Below are 14,640 nucleotides of genomic sequence, written 5' to 3' on the forward strand. Positions count from 1 at the left end.
AAGAAGCACATGGGAGGACTCAGGGCCAGACACACAGGGCTGGGCCTGTGCAGGGCGCCTCAGCTGTCCAAGCTCATTCCTGTGTCGTGTAGCTGCAGAAATGGGGAGCATGCACAGATGGAGGGGCTGGGGGAGACCCTGTTCCACACCATTGCACTCTTGCTAGGCCCCCTGAGTGAGAGGTCAGAGATGGGGCAGGGAAAGTTGTTGGTGCCCAGAGACAGAGGACACAGCCAGGAACAGTATACATGGCAGGTGTTGACCAGGTCAGCAGGCAGCCGTGGTCAGAGCATCCGCTGCCTTCCTGTGGGGCTAGCCCAAGAGCAGGGCTGTGGGCACAGACTGGGGTGAGCTGCGTGTTCCTTCACCAGTGAGACAGAACCGGGGCACCGGTGCCCAGCACCCGCCCTTTCTGTCACTCCCACCCATTCTCTGCCCTAGGGCTCCCTCCTCTGGTCTCCTCCCTGGCTTACCTTCCCTCCTCCTCTGCTCCCCTCACCTCCCCTTCTCCTCTGTGGCCTCTGCCTGCATGTCCCAGGCTATCCCACCACCCACATTCCTGCTGCCTGGGAGGCCAGGGCATGGTACCCGAGGTAGCTCTGTGCCTGGGAACCACGCCCCACACCACTGGCTCCAGAAGAAGGGTCTGGCTGGCCGTGTGGAAGGCACAAGTCAGCTTGGACTGAAGGCCTCCTATTCCTCCTCCTCTCTCTGGAAGCGTCAAGCCCCTTACATCTGGGCAGGGGTGGGGTACAGAACTGGTGTGTTCTCCACGCCCTGCTCCTGCAATCTGCCCAGGACCCCCACCCCAAAGTCCCCTTCAGCAGTGTGGGCAAGCCCTGGGCATATATGTGGGCAGAGTGGGAGGTGCCCCATGGGAGACAGCCCCTGGCAGGTAGGGGAGAAGGATCAGTCCTCCTGAAGCAGGGAGATGACCCAGTTGTCCCCCAAAGCAATTCCTCAGGTCTCCCCAAGATCCATGCCTTCCTGTTGGGGAAGCTGGGGCTCGGAGTCTGGCCTTGGGCCCTTTGCTCCCAGAGTGTGAGTCAGGGGCTCTGCCTCTGTGGGGTATATACCGTGGGTCCTGCCCAGTGTGCGTCTGTGAGAGGCCCCTGGGTACCTAATGCAGGGTGGCCCCTGGCTCCTGTCTTCTTGGGATCCCATGTACACTGCTGCTGTTGGAGGGTGCCTGGGTGCTGGGGGGCAGGCGAACATCGAGGCAGGGACTGGGGACCATCCAGAATGAGGTGTTGCTGGGGCGGGAGAAGCAGGAATGAGGCTGGGGTGAGCGAGGACCTCAGAAGCCAATCGGAGCCAGGTTTGTCTCCAACAGCCAATCTCAGAGCAGGGACTCTGAGAGAGCTAGTGGCTGCAGGGAGGAGGGGCGGGCCTGGGCCTGGGCGTATAAATGGCCTGGGAGCTGTGCCCCGTCACAGAGCAGACTGTCTCCCACTCAGCCACCCTTTCCTCCGGACCCGAGTGACTCAGGCCTTTGTTTGCCCTCCTTGATTGAAGAGTTCCCTCCCTCGGCAAGATGCCGGAGTGCTGGGATGGGGTGAGTGAGGGCCCTGGGGGCAGCCAGCTGCGCAGGGAGGACAGGGCATCCTTGTGACCTGCAGGAAGGACAAGGCATCCTCTGCCCATGTCTGGTGACAGCTATGCCCTCAGTTGCCTGGAGTCACCGGAGCAAAGCAGGAGGTTCCAGTCTTCCTGGTGACCTGGTCTGCAGGTGCATGGGGGCAGCTGCTACTCAGGTCCTGGGGGGTGGCCTGGAGGGGTGGCATCTACAGGAAATGGAATGAGTGTACTGTCCGAGTCTTCTCATTGCCTGTGCGGACCTGTGTGCCAGTGTGTGCACACCCTGGTGGGTGTTCTCTGCCTGCCATGTGTCTGTCTGAGTGGCTGCTTGGGTCCTTGGGACCACCTCAACCCAGTGGGGGAAGGGTGGTCTGCTGTGAGCCCCAGGCTGTGCTCCTGGTGTCTGTCTGTGGTCCTGTCCTGGAGGCGTTGCTGGGAGTTTGGATGGCTGCAGTAGTGCCATCGAAAGGACAGGCAGCCTCTACCTTAGGAGTTGCTTCTGCTTTTCCAGGGTACAGAGGGGCAGAGGTCTGGACCTGCAGGCAGGGGACCCTGCAGGGAAGGGGACAAAAAGGAGTGACCCTGACTTATTTTGTAGGTTGGGGAAGGCAGCGCTGGAGGGATGACTACATGCCCCTAGGTGGGGGGCCCAGGGCACCTCCTCCTGCCCCCTAGGGCAGCAGGTACCCAAGCCCTGTGCCACTTTACCTTAAGGAGGGAGAAGCCTGCCCCACCACACCTGCCTGTCCGTTGGCAGACCATGCCATGGTCCACTGCATTTGCCACTACGTCAGCATCCACCGCCCATGCAGACCCTGTCCCCTGAATAATTGATGCCGCTGACAGTCGCAGCACCACCCGCAGTGTGCTAAAGCCCAGCTCAGACCCCTGCTTCCTCCAGCCCTCAAGGTCACGGCGAGGAGAGCCAGGCCGAGAGGGGATGTCAGAGCCCCCTCTCTTGCTGCCGCAGTGCATCCCTCGGCGCCCACCTGGGGGGGGGGCGGGCTCTGGCATGACGTCATCGAGAGCCAATGGGAGAGCCAGACCCTGAGAGTTGGGGGGCTCTGAGCTTGCAGACTGCGGCCCTTGGGGAGACCCCCAACCCTGAGCTGCCGGAGTGGGGGGTGTTGGGCCTGAGCTCCCCGCCAAGGGTCAGAGGAAGCGCTGGGAGGTCGTTGAGCGGCCAAGGTCACTCGGCCCCGCGGGAAGGTAGCCGCCAGCTCTTTCCCGGCGGGCGCTGCCGCCCCGCGGAGGTGGGACTCGGCGGCTGCCGAGTTTCTCGGGACCTTGGCAGACACACCAGGGCAGGGAGGGGACAGGCTGGGCTTCCTCACCCACACTCGCCAGAGGGTGGGGCTGAGGGTCTGTATTTGGAAGGCGCCCGGGCCCTGGCTTCTGCCAGGCAGGTCAAAGGCTGACCCAGAGGCTGCAGAGAGCCCCCCCCCCGCCCCTGCCAAAGAGCTTTGCCCTGTGCACCCCAACCTCATCCCTCCAGAGCTGACAGCCAGCAGAACAGCGAGTGACTGGTGGATGTGGCAGGGTCACCCCAACAGGGGCTGCCACTGTGCAGAGGCTGCCTGCTCAGGAGGTCTCTTGGGCGAAACTTGATCTCCTTAGAAAACAGCCCTTGGTGCCAACCCTGGCCTCTGAGACAGGCTGTGGCAAGGATGCCACCCCTCCACTCCCACCCCTGTGCGGCCTCACTCTAGGCTCAGAGTAGGGCTCAACCTTGGGCCAGTCACTTCTCCTTTCTGCCCTCCATTCCTCCCCCTCTGCCTCCATTCAGCTCTCCATTCAGCTCGAGGAATAGAGGAGACAACACATGAAAAGTGTCTAGTCAGTGGCCAGGGAGCAGGCCTTGATCTGATGCGCCCTGAGGGTGGACAGGGAGGGCTGCCTGGAGGACAGGCCTCCAGGCAGAATGTGGCTTCCAGGGTGTGGCCTCTGGCCACCAGGATGGCACCTCGTCACTCCTTGCTGAACATGCAATCCATGAGGTGCCCTGCTTAGTCACATAGTAAGGGGCAAAGCCAGGTTCTCCTGCAAGACTGGTGACCCTGAGCAGCAAAACCCAGGCCAAGGACTCGGGAGGAGCAGGAGCTGCACTGCAGAAGCCTGGGGGAGGGGTGGGTGTCTAACCCTGCCTTGCCTGAAGGGGGACCTTGGATGCTGGGGCTGCGGGGAAGGGCATTCAAGGTGGAAGGAGCAAGGGCCCTGAAGCGGGGACCTGGGCAGGGCTGTGGGGCAGGGCTGGGTGTTTTCTGAGGGTGCCAGGCAGGCCTCTGAGGCTATTCCCCTTCTGCAGCAGGGAGCCCTTGAGGATTCTGAGGTGGGGGGACTTGGGCTTGGGTGGCAGAGCCATCCTGAGGAGCTGCAGCAGGATGCAGAAACCTGGCCTCCTGGCCCCTGAAGGACAGAGTGTAGGGTAGGGGGCTGGGCCTGGCCCGGGCAGCACTATCCGTTGACTGGTTTACAGAGGGGACCAGAACTTTGCTTGCAATTGCTGTTGTTGCTATGCTGAGTACCTCTGAGAACGGGTACTGCCTCTGACCCTTCCTCCCAGGAGTGGGAGCTGCTTGGGTGATGGGAACAGGACACTAGCTGGTGGCCACCATAGTCCCTGAAGTCTTGGGCTGTCCCAACCAACACATTCCCCAGAAGAGCCAGGAGTGGGGGCTGCTGAGAGCATCTGGCACTATCTGTTCTCTCCAGGAACATGACATTGAGACGCCCTATGGCCTTCTGCACGTGGTGATCCGGGGCTCCCCCAAAGGGAACCGCCCGGCCATCCTCACCTACCATGATGTTGGCCTCAACCGTAAGTGCAGCCTGGTTTCACGCAGCCCTCCCCTCAGCACGGCCTCCCCTCTCCGCCCTCCCACAGGGCCTGGTAAACCCCTGCTCACAGTTAGCTCTTCTGGTCTGGCTTTTCCTGCTGGGCCCTGAGGCTGATCATGTCTGCTGCAAGCCGACAAGGCTGCTGGCCTCCTTTCCCTCCCCTACCCATCGGCTCAGCCAGCTGAGAGGTGTGTCTTTGCAGACAAGCTGTGCTTCAACACCTTCTTCAACTTTGAGGACATGCAGGAGATCACCAAGCACTTTGTGGTATGCCACGTGGATGCCCCCGGACAGCAGGTGGGGGCGTCGCAGTTTCCTCAGGGGTAGGTGCCCTGGAGCCCCTTCACCTGTCCCCAGCCCACACCCCAGGCTGCACTGGGCCTGACCTCCTGCCCTGCCTGCAGGTACCAGTTCCCCTCCATGGAGCAGCTGGCCGCCATGCTCCCCAGTGTGGTGCAGCACTTTGGGTGAGTTCCCTCCTGATCCGCCACGCTGTGGAGCCGTCTGCACAGGTCGAGCTGAGGGTTGAGGGTGGGGCCCGCTCTGGATGGGAAATAGCACCCACAACCCCAGAGTGACCAGCCATACTCTGCACCAGGTTCAAGTATGTGATTGGCATTGGCGTGGGAGCCGGAGCCTACGTACTGGCCAAGTTTGCAGTGAGTTTCTCTCCCCCACCCAGGATCCCCTCCCTGTGCCCTTTCCCCCTCCCCCTCCTCCTCCTCCTCACTTATTAGATTGGTTTTTCGGGGGGGAGGGGATACTGGGAATTGAATCCAAGAACCCTTAATCATTGACTTGTGTCCCCCGCCCTTTTTACTTTTTATTTTGAGACAAGGTCTCACTGAGTTGCTGAGGGTCTCACTCAATTACTGAGACTGGCCTTGAACTCAGGCTCCTCCTCAGCCTGTGAGTCACGAGGACTACAGGTGTGCATGTACCACCGCACCTGGCCTCTTGATTGATTAGAAAAGCCCCTTTTTATTTTTTCCTTCCAAGGAAATTAATTTTATAGCAAGAAAAAGAGGATACTTTTTCCATACATTTTTTTTTCAAAAGATCACTAACTATAACTTGCTTTACGATTATCCAAAGCCAGAATTTCTATTAGCAACTCACTACATCATCAGTTGCTCTACCACTAAATAAGGGTTAAGGTAACATTTGAACACGAGTAATCCTTTAACAAAATATTATACTTATTAGGGTTGTGAGGTTTAAAGTCATGTTTCAAAAACATCATGTTTGAGGGCAGGAAAGCTTTTCATCTCTAAAAACAAACAATTTTTTAGCATTCAAAACATTTTTTCCTTCAATCAATCAATAAATAAATAAGCAAGAGTTTTCAACTTCATTCAGTTCCCAGTTTCAGCACTTAATCACGTGGCAGCTCGACGCTGCTCTGTGCTCCTGCAGAGGCTGGACGGGCCCGGGATTTTGTGTCTTTCTGTTTCTTCCTGAACACGGACCCACAGTTGATCAGAAAATTCAGATCCCTTTTATGACGTCTGATACAGAACAGGCTTTGAAAAGGTCAAGTTCCTAATTGATACCACAAGGGCTTTATTTTCTATAAAAGCAAAGAAGTAACATGTTTCAGACTTTAAGATGTTTAATACTCTCAATTGCAACACCTTCAAAAATATCATTAACAGGGGCTGGGGAATGTGGCCTGGTGGTGGAGTGCTTGCCCAACATACAAGGCCCTGGGTTCAATCCCCAGCATGGCAAAAAATAAATAAATAAATAGTATATGTGTATTCACACACACACAAAGAAAGGGGTGAGAAACAGTGACATATTCTAAATAAATCAAAGAATGTATAGGGGCTGGGCGAGACAGGAGAATGAGCAGGGTCCCTGGCCATGGCAGCCCATGCATGTCCCCAGCTGCGGTCAGTTGATCCATGAATGGCATCGTGAAGATTTTACAAAGCATTTTCACCTCTTCTGACTTCCTAACCATCTGTGAGACAGGCAGGATTTGACAGCCCATTTTCTAGGTGGAAGAAGGGGGCTCCCTGCACCCCATCCCTCCCCGCGCCCCCCAGCCCTTCTCCCCTCTCCCTGCAGCTCATTTTCCCAGACCTCGTGGAGGGGCTGGTGCTCATGAACATTGACCCCAATGGCAAAGGCTGGATCGACTGGGCTGCCACCAAGGTGAGCGTGGTGTCCCTGGGATAGGGTGGTGACTCTGCGCGGTGCTCACCCTGGCTGCCTCCTCCCGCAGCTCTCCGGCCTGACCAGCACTTTACCAGACACGGTGCTCTCCCACCTCTTCAGCCAGGTAAGGGGTGGAGGCTTCTGCAGACCCTAGCTGTCCTCAAACCGGAACAGGGGCGGCTGGGCGAGGAAGGTCACTGAGGCTTGGGAAGCTGCTGTTTGGCACCATACCTCGTCCCATCCACCAGGAGGAGGCAGGCGTGGTTATTTGGCATCTGACCTGTCTCGCGCCACATTCTGTTGTCATCCCTGATGCCCAGCATCTGAAAGACCCACAGGAGTGGGAGATTTCCCCTCTCCTCCCCTCTTGAGGCCCCGCCTCCCACCACCCCCCATGGGGAGCAGGGCCAGGGCTGCTCTAGAGGTGACACCCACAGGTTCCCTTTGTGCTCCCTCCTTGTCCCTTCCTCGCGCCCCCCGGGCACAGGAGGAGCTTGTGAACAACACCGAGCTGGTGCAGAGCTACCGGCAGCAGATCGGGAACGTGGTGAACCAAGCCAACCTGCAGCTCTTCTGGAACATGTACAACAGGTGTGGCAGGCACTTGGGCCAGGGGGTCCCCTCCCTGTAGTCACCCATAGGAGGAGACAGGGAGGCAACACGCCCCATTTGTAGATGATGAGCAGGCTGTGGAGCCTCAGAGGGGTAGCATCCTTCCCAGGGTGCACCCTCCTGGGGGATAAAGGGAAGAGGGGTTTGGGGCCTTTGTTGAAGGGCCTTGCTGACTGGGAGCTCTGGGGGTCATTAGCAACATTTCTGACCCAAAGACATGGAGACTGGGTGCTGACCTCTGTAAGCTGCAGGAGGTCAGATGAGATTATGCGTTGGGGGTTGTCCTTTGGGAAGGTAGCCAGGCCCCCCACCACTTGCCCTCCCTCCCTCCCTCCCTTCCCTGTCTTTTGCAAGTATTTATTAAACATTGGTTGGAAAACCAAGAACGAATTAGTACTGCCTTTCAAATGATCCAGGAGCCAGGCCAGCAGCAGACACTCCCACAAGAATGGCAATGCCCAATTGGGGTGTGGTGGTGCAGGCCGGTGATCCCAGTGATTCAGTGGCTAAGGCCAGAAGAATCCACGTTCAAGGCCAGCCTGGGCAACTTGGCAAGATCCTGTCTCAAAATAAAAAGAACTGGGCCTGGGCACAGTAGCCCATGCCTGTAATCCCAGTGGCTCAGGAGGCTGATACAGGAGGATCATAGGTTCAAGGGCAGCCATAGCAATGTAGCGAGGCCCTAAGCAACTTAGTGAGACCCTGTCTCTAAATAAAACGTAAAAAGTATTGGGGATTTAGCTCAGTGGTTAAGCCCCTCCCAGTTAAATCCATGTACCCACCCCCAAGAAAAAAAGAACTGGAAAGGTAGCTTAGTGGTAGAGCATCCCTGAGTTCAATTCCCAGTATCACAAAAAAAGGGGTGATCCATAGCACTCTGAGGGAGATAGAGGGCAAAATCTGGGAGCCCACCTGGCCTGAGTCGGGTTTAGAGTCACACGAGGGAAGCCCAAGGTCCCTGGTTCTGCAGAGCAGGTTCACGGCTCCATTTTACCAGTTGGCAGTGTTGGGTTTTGGCACTCTCCCTCCAGCCCTGGGATGCCCACCTTTGCCTCTGCCCCTTCCCTGCAGCCGCAGAGACCTAGACATTAACCGGCCTGGGATGGTGCCCAATGCCAAGACACTCCGGTGAGTGACCGCTGGCCCTCCAGCCTGCTCTGGACTTTGTCCCCCGTGCCCAGCCCAGACAGCCTTTTCCTCTGTGTCCGCAGATGCCCCGTGATGCTGGTAGTCGGGGATAACGCACCTGCTGAGGATGGGGTGGTGAGTGTGGGATTGTGTCCTGACTCAGGTGGGATTCAGAGTTGGATGCTCATTGGGCTCTGGCCAGCAGGGCCGATGTTTTGATACAGCCCAGGGTAGCCTTAGGGACATGCATTGGATGGTGGCTTCCCATCTACCTCCCAGCCATCTTGCCACACTCGTCCTGCAGGTGGAGGGAGCTGGGGACAGGAAGGAGCTGGCGCAGGGCTGGGCTGGCTGGCAGCCTGGTCCTCCAGCAGCGCAGTCCTGCCTGACTCCATGCACTTAAGGCCCAGAGCCTAAGATCTCTTCTTCTAAAATTTGACCCATTATGAAACAGATTCACTAGCACAACCCCACTGTTCCCCTTGACCACCACAGGCACCCACAGTGTTGGGGGCCATGTGTCACCTCTCCTGTTGGAACTCTTGGCAGCAGGCTGCCTGGGGGGTGGGTGCCCTTCAGCACAGAAGTGGCCAGAGTAGCCCCCATGTGCCTGGGAAATACCAAACCAGGGTATATGAAGGGCAAGCAAGAACAGGGTGTGGCTGCGCTTGCCATCTTGACCCAGGCAGGGCCTCAGTCTCCCGGTGATCCCCAGCACCTCTTGCCTTACTGCCCTGACCCTGGGGCTTCCCTAGACCCATCCACCTGAGTGGCCCTGGCTCTCCCTGTCCCACTAGCAGTTGTGAATAGGACCTGACGATGTCAGGCCCCTCCTGGTGCGGTGGGGGAATGCCAACTGATCTCCGGGGCCTGGGGAGCCTGAAAGGAGAGCACCTGGGAAGGGCTGCCCCTGCCTACCTGTACCTCCCTCCTCTGCTGTGGGCACACAACCCACCTTAGCAGGGGTGGGGTGGGGTCTTGCTGAAGCTGGCTCCTTGTCCCCAGGTGGAGTGCAACTCCAAACTGGACCCAACCACCACCACCTTCCTGAAGGTGAGCCCTGCCTCCCAGCCCCCAAGGTGGTCATGGCCTCAGGGAGGGGCCTATTGGGGTCCCACCCAGGGCTGAAGCAGGACAGTGTGTCTAGTCAGCAGAGCCTGTCTCAGTGGGGGCTGCTCAGCTCTCCCCACTCTCTCCCTTGCAGATGGCAGATTCTGGAGGGCTCCCTCAAGTCACACAGGTGAGACTCTTGCCCTCCTGCCTTTATACCACCTACTTGGCCCACTTAGGGAGTTGTGGGAAAGCGAGGGAGGCCTCCTCCCGCACCCCAGGCAGCCTATCAAAGCTTATGCTGTCCCACCCTCCTGCAGCCAGGGAAGCTCACTGAGGCCTTCAAATACTTCCTGCAAGGCATGGGCTACAGTAAGTATCCCTCCACCCAACCCCGACCTAAGGCTGGTGTCCCCAGGGGCATGCTGGCACAGTGTGGACCCGGGTGCTGGGGAGCCTGTGGGCACTTGGGCCATGCTCTCTGGACTATACCTGTGTTCTAAGTTGCATGTCCCAGGCCAAGCCGAGGCCCCTGTGCCTTGGAGGCAGCCTCGGGCACTCTTCTGAGGGCAGGACTGGGCCTATTTGGGAAAGAGAGGCCTCTTCTCCCAGTCCAAGGCCTAGAGCTCGGTCCTGCCAAGAAGCCTGTTTGAGGTGAGTCACTCACCCCCTGCTGGGCCGGGAGACATAAGGACTCTTAGGGCACCTGAGAAGGCCCTTTGTCACAGGTGGAGGGTGGTACCTAGTGGCATTATGGGAGTGGGCTTGGGGTCTGGGGACCAGGGAAGTCAAGTGGGCCCATCTGGGTGTTAGGAGACCTGAAGACAGCCAAACCTGGGGGAGGAACACCTGAAGACCCTGAGGAAACAGGACATGAAGGACCAGCTCCTGTTCCCTATCCTTTCTGAAACTTCGGGGCCGGGATGGTGAGACTCCGGTACACACAGACATGCACACTCTCTTGAGTGGCTCTGGGGACCCTCCCTCGCCTCTCATCTCCATCCCCAGCACACCCACTGTCAGGAAGCAAACTTTCTGTCCCCAACTCGCTTGTTTTTTCCTCAGACCTCACCTGTCTCTGGAGCGTATATCACTTTGGAAGAACTGATGGGGTCGAGCTAGGGGAGTCTGGGGGATAGTGGGGACATGGCCAGGAATAAAAGCCCTTGGCCCCAGGGCCTGCCAGCCTCTCTGAGAAGTAGAGCAGCCAAGGCCAACAGGGAGGCACCTCCAGGGTCTGAGGCTGGGCCCTATGCATGCAGGAAGCTCTGTGAACATTCTGGAGGTGATGAATGAGCACCTGCCCCAGTGACCTCAGGGGCCCTAAAGAAATCCACCAGACAGCTGAGAGGGATTTGGGAGGTTGTGCAGGCCTCCCCTCTTCTGTAAGTGGGGAGATTTCACCCACAGAATAGTGAAGGCACTAGGCCTAGAGTATGGGCCCAGAAAGTCTTGTCCACATGAGCCTCTCATTGTTCCTTGCCAGGGTGGGAGGGGGGTAGATGAGAACCCCCATCCAAGGGCTCTCTTGGGCCAGACTGAGATTAGTCCCTGCTGTAGGTCCTTCCAGGGGTTGCTCTTGGGTGGGCTTGCAGGACTGGGCTCCTGTGGCTTGGCCCTGCCTGGCCCTCTCTGTGTTTGTCTGATCTCTTTGGTCCATCTCGATGCCCTGGCCTCAGCCCAGCCATGATCTTCAGTGTTGTGTCTCCCTGTCCCCACCCCCTCTCTGGCTCTTCTCTCTTAGTTGCATACTTGAAGGACCGAAGGCTGAGTGGAGGAGCAGGTAGCCTTGTGGCCCCTCTCCTGATGCATGGACACCCCTTCCAGCCTCTCCCCTGCTCCTTCCTCTGTGCAGTGCTGCAGCCAGGTTGCATCTTGCTGTGATTTGGAAACTTCTTGTGTCCTGCTGCACTCAAAAACTCAGAAGATTCCTGTTCTTCTGCAGATCCTGGTCCACTGTGGGCTCTATCCTGTTCAGGGCTGGGTCTCAGAGCAGTCTTGCTTCTAGAATGCCATGGGCTGCGGGGCTTCCAGAGCTCTGGGAGTTAGAAATAGAACCTCCTCAGAAGTAGAGCCCAGGTCTGGCCTTGTGGGCAGCCATGCTGGCCCTGACCAAGCCAAACAGGCTGGCAGACGGGTGGGTGGGCAGGTGATTTCAGGCGAATGAAGTTTGCTGCCTGCAAGTCTCAACTGTGAGAATGAGAGCAAAAATGGACAGCTTGCAACCATGACATATGTCCTCCTTCACAAAAGCAATCCTGCTTCCCCATCCCATCATCCTTTTTTTAATTCTAGTACTAGGGTTTGTAGCTACATCCCCAGCCCTTTTTGAGTTGTCCAGGCTGGCCTCTAGCTTGCAATCCTCCTATCTCAGCCTTCTCAGCAGCTGGGATTAGAGGTGTCACTGTATCTGGCTCCCGTCATCCTCTTGGGGGAGGCCTGGTTGGAAACAGGGGCGCCTGGTCAGCACCTTCCCTGTCCTGGCCATAGCTCTGGCACAAGGCCCCACTGGCCATAGCCCCTTTGGCCCATTCACCATTGCCAGCCCTGCATGCCTCAGGCCTGATGGTGCCAGTTCCCTGGCTTGGGATGGACCTGTGTCAATGGAAGACTGGGTCTCGCTGGCCGCTTTGCTTGTGTTATCCTTTTCCCAGCCGCTGCTGCCTCGCCCTACCCGGCAGTCCTCACACCTGTTCCGTTTCTGTCCACAGTGCCCTCGGCCAGCATGACCCGTCTCGCACGATCTCGCACTGCATCTCTCACCAGTGCCAGCTCAGTGGATGGCAGCCGCCCACAGGCCTGCACCCACTCAGAGAGCAGTGAGGGGCTGGGCCAGGTCAACCACACCATGGAGGTATCCTGCTGAATCCCTGAGCTCCACTCAAGACACCTACCCACCTGCATCCAGGTCCCACTGCCATCCCTGCACCGGCTCATTTTCCCTTTAGTTTATTTTTGTGAGGGCAAAGGGGGGAAATGGGGCTACTTCTTTTAAAAAATGAGGGGATCCACCTTAGATGCTGCAGCATAAGTCTGCAGATGGTTTGAGGGGTCCCCATCCCCCACCCTCATCTCACTCCCCATGTGAACTTGGCTTATCAGGCCCTCACATCCAACAGCCTGGACACAGTCAGGGCTGGGCCTCAGAGAGGATGGGGTTAGATGAAGAAAGAGTTGGAGTTCTTGGGCCAGGATCCAGGATCATTCCTGGATTAAAGGAAGAACATGGCTCCACCCTTGGACAGGCAGGTTTGGAGAAGGGATGGGGTTTTGAGATGGTCAGTGTTGGGTTCAGATCCTGATGTGGGGGCCAGGAGAGAGCAGCCAGGGACTCTGGAGCTCTGAAGGCCTCTTGCACTCCACCAAGCACATCCGTTTCTGGTTTGTAGTACAGGTGCTAGGCATATGCTGACCAAGCAGTGGCTTTGCTGCAGCGCCTAGGCTAGTGCTGTAGGGCCAAACGGGCTGAAGGGAGTTTCTTGGCCTAGGGACAAGGAGAATCCTGAGGGCAGGAACCCTAACACAGTCCCTTTCTAGGCTATACTCTGCCACTTTCTGGCCCTGTCCCATTCTGAGCCAAGGCCTCCCTGAGGCAGAAGTTACCTATCCCTCTCTAGTGACCTGAGGACAGAGGGAAAGGACTGGAATTGCTCTTGTATGTTTTGTATACCCAAGAACTTCAACGTTACCACCCGTGGGAGCCATTAGGTGGCCAGAGGCAGTGTAGCTTAGAGTTCCCTTAGACCCCTGTTTGCCTTAGTCCCAGAGGGGAACCCACTCAGCAGCAGGGTGCTGTCCAGCAGAGCTCCTGTGCAGTGGCAGCATCTCCAGCAGGCATCACTGAGGAGGCAAGTGTATCTGGAGAGGCTGGTCCAGGGCAGCAAGACTCCAAAGCCCCATGTCACCAACTCTACCTGCTGGAGTGGGCACGGGCTGGGCTTCCTGGGTCCTGGGGTGGCAGATGAAGGTTCTTGAAGTAAACAAGGGGCCAGGCAGAGAAAAGCTCCCTATATACACAGAAAACATTCCCCTCCTGCCACCTGATGCCCAGGACTGTTGCCATTTATTTCCCACCCACCCACCTTACCAGGTATAATCCCCCAGCCCAGAAAACAGAGCCATTTGTCTCAGCCTAACTAAATTGTCACCACCCCCACTCCCCCCAGAAAGGAAAGCACTGGAAAAATGAAGGGCTGCCAAGGGGTAGGGTAGTGTGTTGTGTGGGTGTTCTGAGGCTGAGGACTCCAACATCTGCATTTCCTCACACACATAGCCTCCTTTCTATAATCTTAAGCCATTACTAGATTGCTCTAGGGCCTGGTAGAGTGTAGTCTGTCCTCAGTTCTGTTGACTCACGTGCTTCCTTTGAATATTGAATGTGACTGTTTAAAGCTGGTAGAATTAACCCTCTTACTGTAGATAAAGAACTGCAAGTATTTTTGTTTTTTTGCTGTGTTCTTTCTGATATCTATAAATATCTATACATTATATATATATGTATGTATATTGGGTCCTCCTGCGTGTGGTTTTTCATTGGAGGTTGTCTCTTCTTTGATCAAGGTGAACTTTTAATGGGGAGTTTATTATTTTCCTCTCTGTACAAAGTGAAGAGCCTAATTTTGTGTATTCTGGTGGCTGATGTCCTAAGACTTTGAGATGACAAAATGTAAAACAAATAAAACCCTTGTCAATGTAGAAAGAGTTACCTGTACTGAAAAACTAATAAACTAAGAAGAACCTAAGTGTGGCCATGCTGTGTGGAAGCTTTCCAAGAGACAGAATGTTCATGCTGCCTGGGCCAGTGCCTCTTGGGCTTGGGTGGGGTGGAGGGTGCCGGTTGAGGGCAGGGGCTGTTTCCACCCATCTCTACATTTCCACTTATCACCTTACCAATCTTAACATCAATTCTACAGAATGGATAATCTGCTTCCCCGTGTTAGGATAAAGGATCTGCCCCATGTGAGGCCAAGCTCGAATTAACTTGGCCTTGTTTGGCTACAAAACTGTAACCTGTAACCCATTCAGGGCCTCGTTTTCCCAAAATTAACAGCAATTTACTTCTCCATGTTTAATCCCAATTGGCTGCATTCACTACTCATTTACACATACCTCATACACGTCAACTAATAAAAAGAAAGTAAATAAACTCGCCAAGCGGTAGGCAGATGGAAATCGGGCAGAGGGGGTGTTCTGCGGACTCCGGAGCCAGCTGGGGCACGCCACTCTCCAACAAACGCGCAAACTCTCCCAACCGGACAAATCACGGTCGCA

At 56.5% G+C, this 14,640-nt stretch overlaps 1 protein-coding gene across 6 annotated transcripts in view; it reads left to right on the forward strand.

The window, feature by feature from the left end:
• Positions 1-14,111, forward strand: part of Ndrg4 (NDRG family member 4) — a 41,386-nt gene extending 27,275 nt beyond the window's left edge. For 3 of the 6 annotated variants that reach the window (XM_058575928.1, XM_058575931.1, XM_058575927.1), the window contains exons 4-17: positions 4,291-4,396; positions 4,619-4,739; positions 4,821-4,883; positions 5,015-5,075; positions 6,490-6,576; positions 6,647-6,703; positions 7,067-7,170; positions 8,263-8,319; positions 8,403-8,454; positions 9,325-9,372; positions 9,524-9,559; positions 9,690-9,741; positions 11,114-11,152; positions 12,081-14,111. In XM_058575928.1, the coding sequence (XP_058431911.1) occupies positions 4,291-4,396; positions 4,619-4,739; positions 4,821-4,883; positions 5,015-5,075; positions 6,490-6,576; positions 6,647-6,703; positions 7,067-7,170; positions 8,263-8,319; positions 8,403-8,454; positions 9,325-9,372; positions 9,524-9,559; positions 9,690-9,741; positions 11,114-11,152; positions 12,081-12,235 (1,038 nt within the window). In that variant the 3' untranslated portion in view covers positions 12,236-14,111. Of the gene's footprint in view, positions 1-1,398; positions 1,556-4,290; positions 4,397-4,618; positions 4,740-4,820; positions 4,884-5,014; positions 5,076-6,489; positions 6,577-6,646; positions 6,704-7,066; positions 7,171-8,262; positions 8,320-8,402; positions 8,455-9,324; positions 9,373-9,523; positions 9,560-9,689; positions 9,742-11,113; positions 11,153-12,080 lie in introns of those variants that run through there. The other 3 variants (XM_058575929.1, XM_046434887.2, XM_046434886.2) reach the window with 3 other exon arrangements.
• The last annotated feature ends 529 nt before the right edge of the window (positions 14,112-14,640 follow it).

Source organism: Marmota monax, unplaced genomic scaffold (assembly GCF_021218885.2).
Source record: "Marmota monax isolate L192 unplaced genomic scaffold, Marmota_monax_Labrador192_F-V1.1 WCK01_AAM20220418_F8-fsc00024, whole genome shotgun sequence".
Classification (NCBI taxonomy): Eukaryota; Metazoa; Chordata; class Mammalia; order Rodentia; family Sciuridae; genus Marmota; species Marmota monax.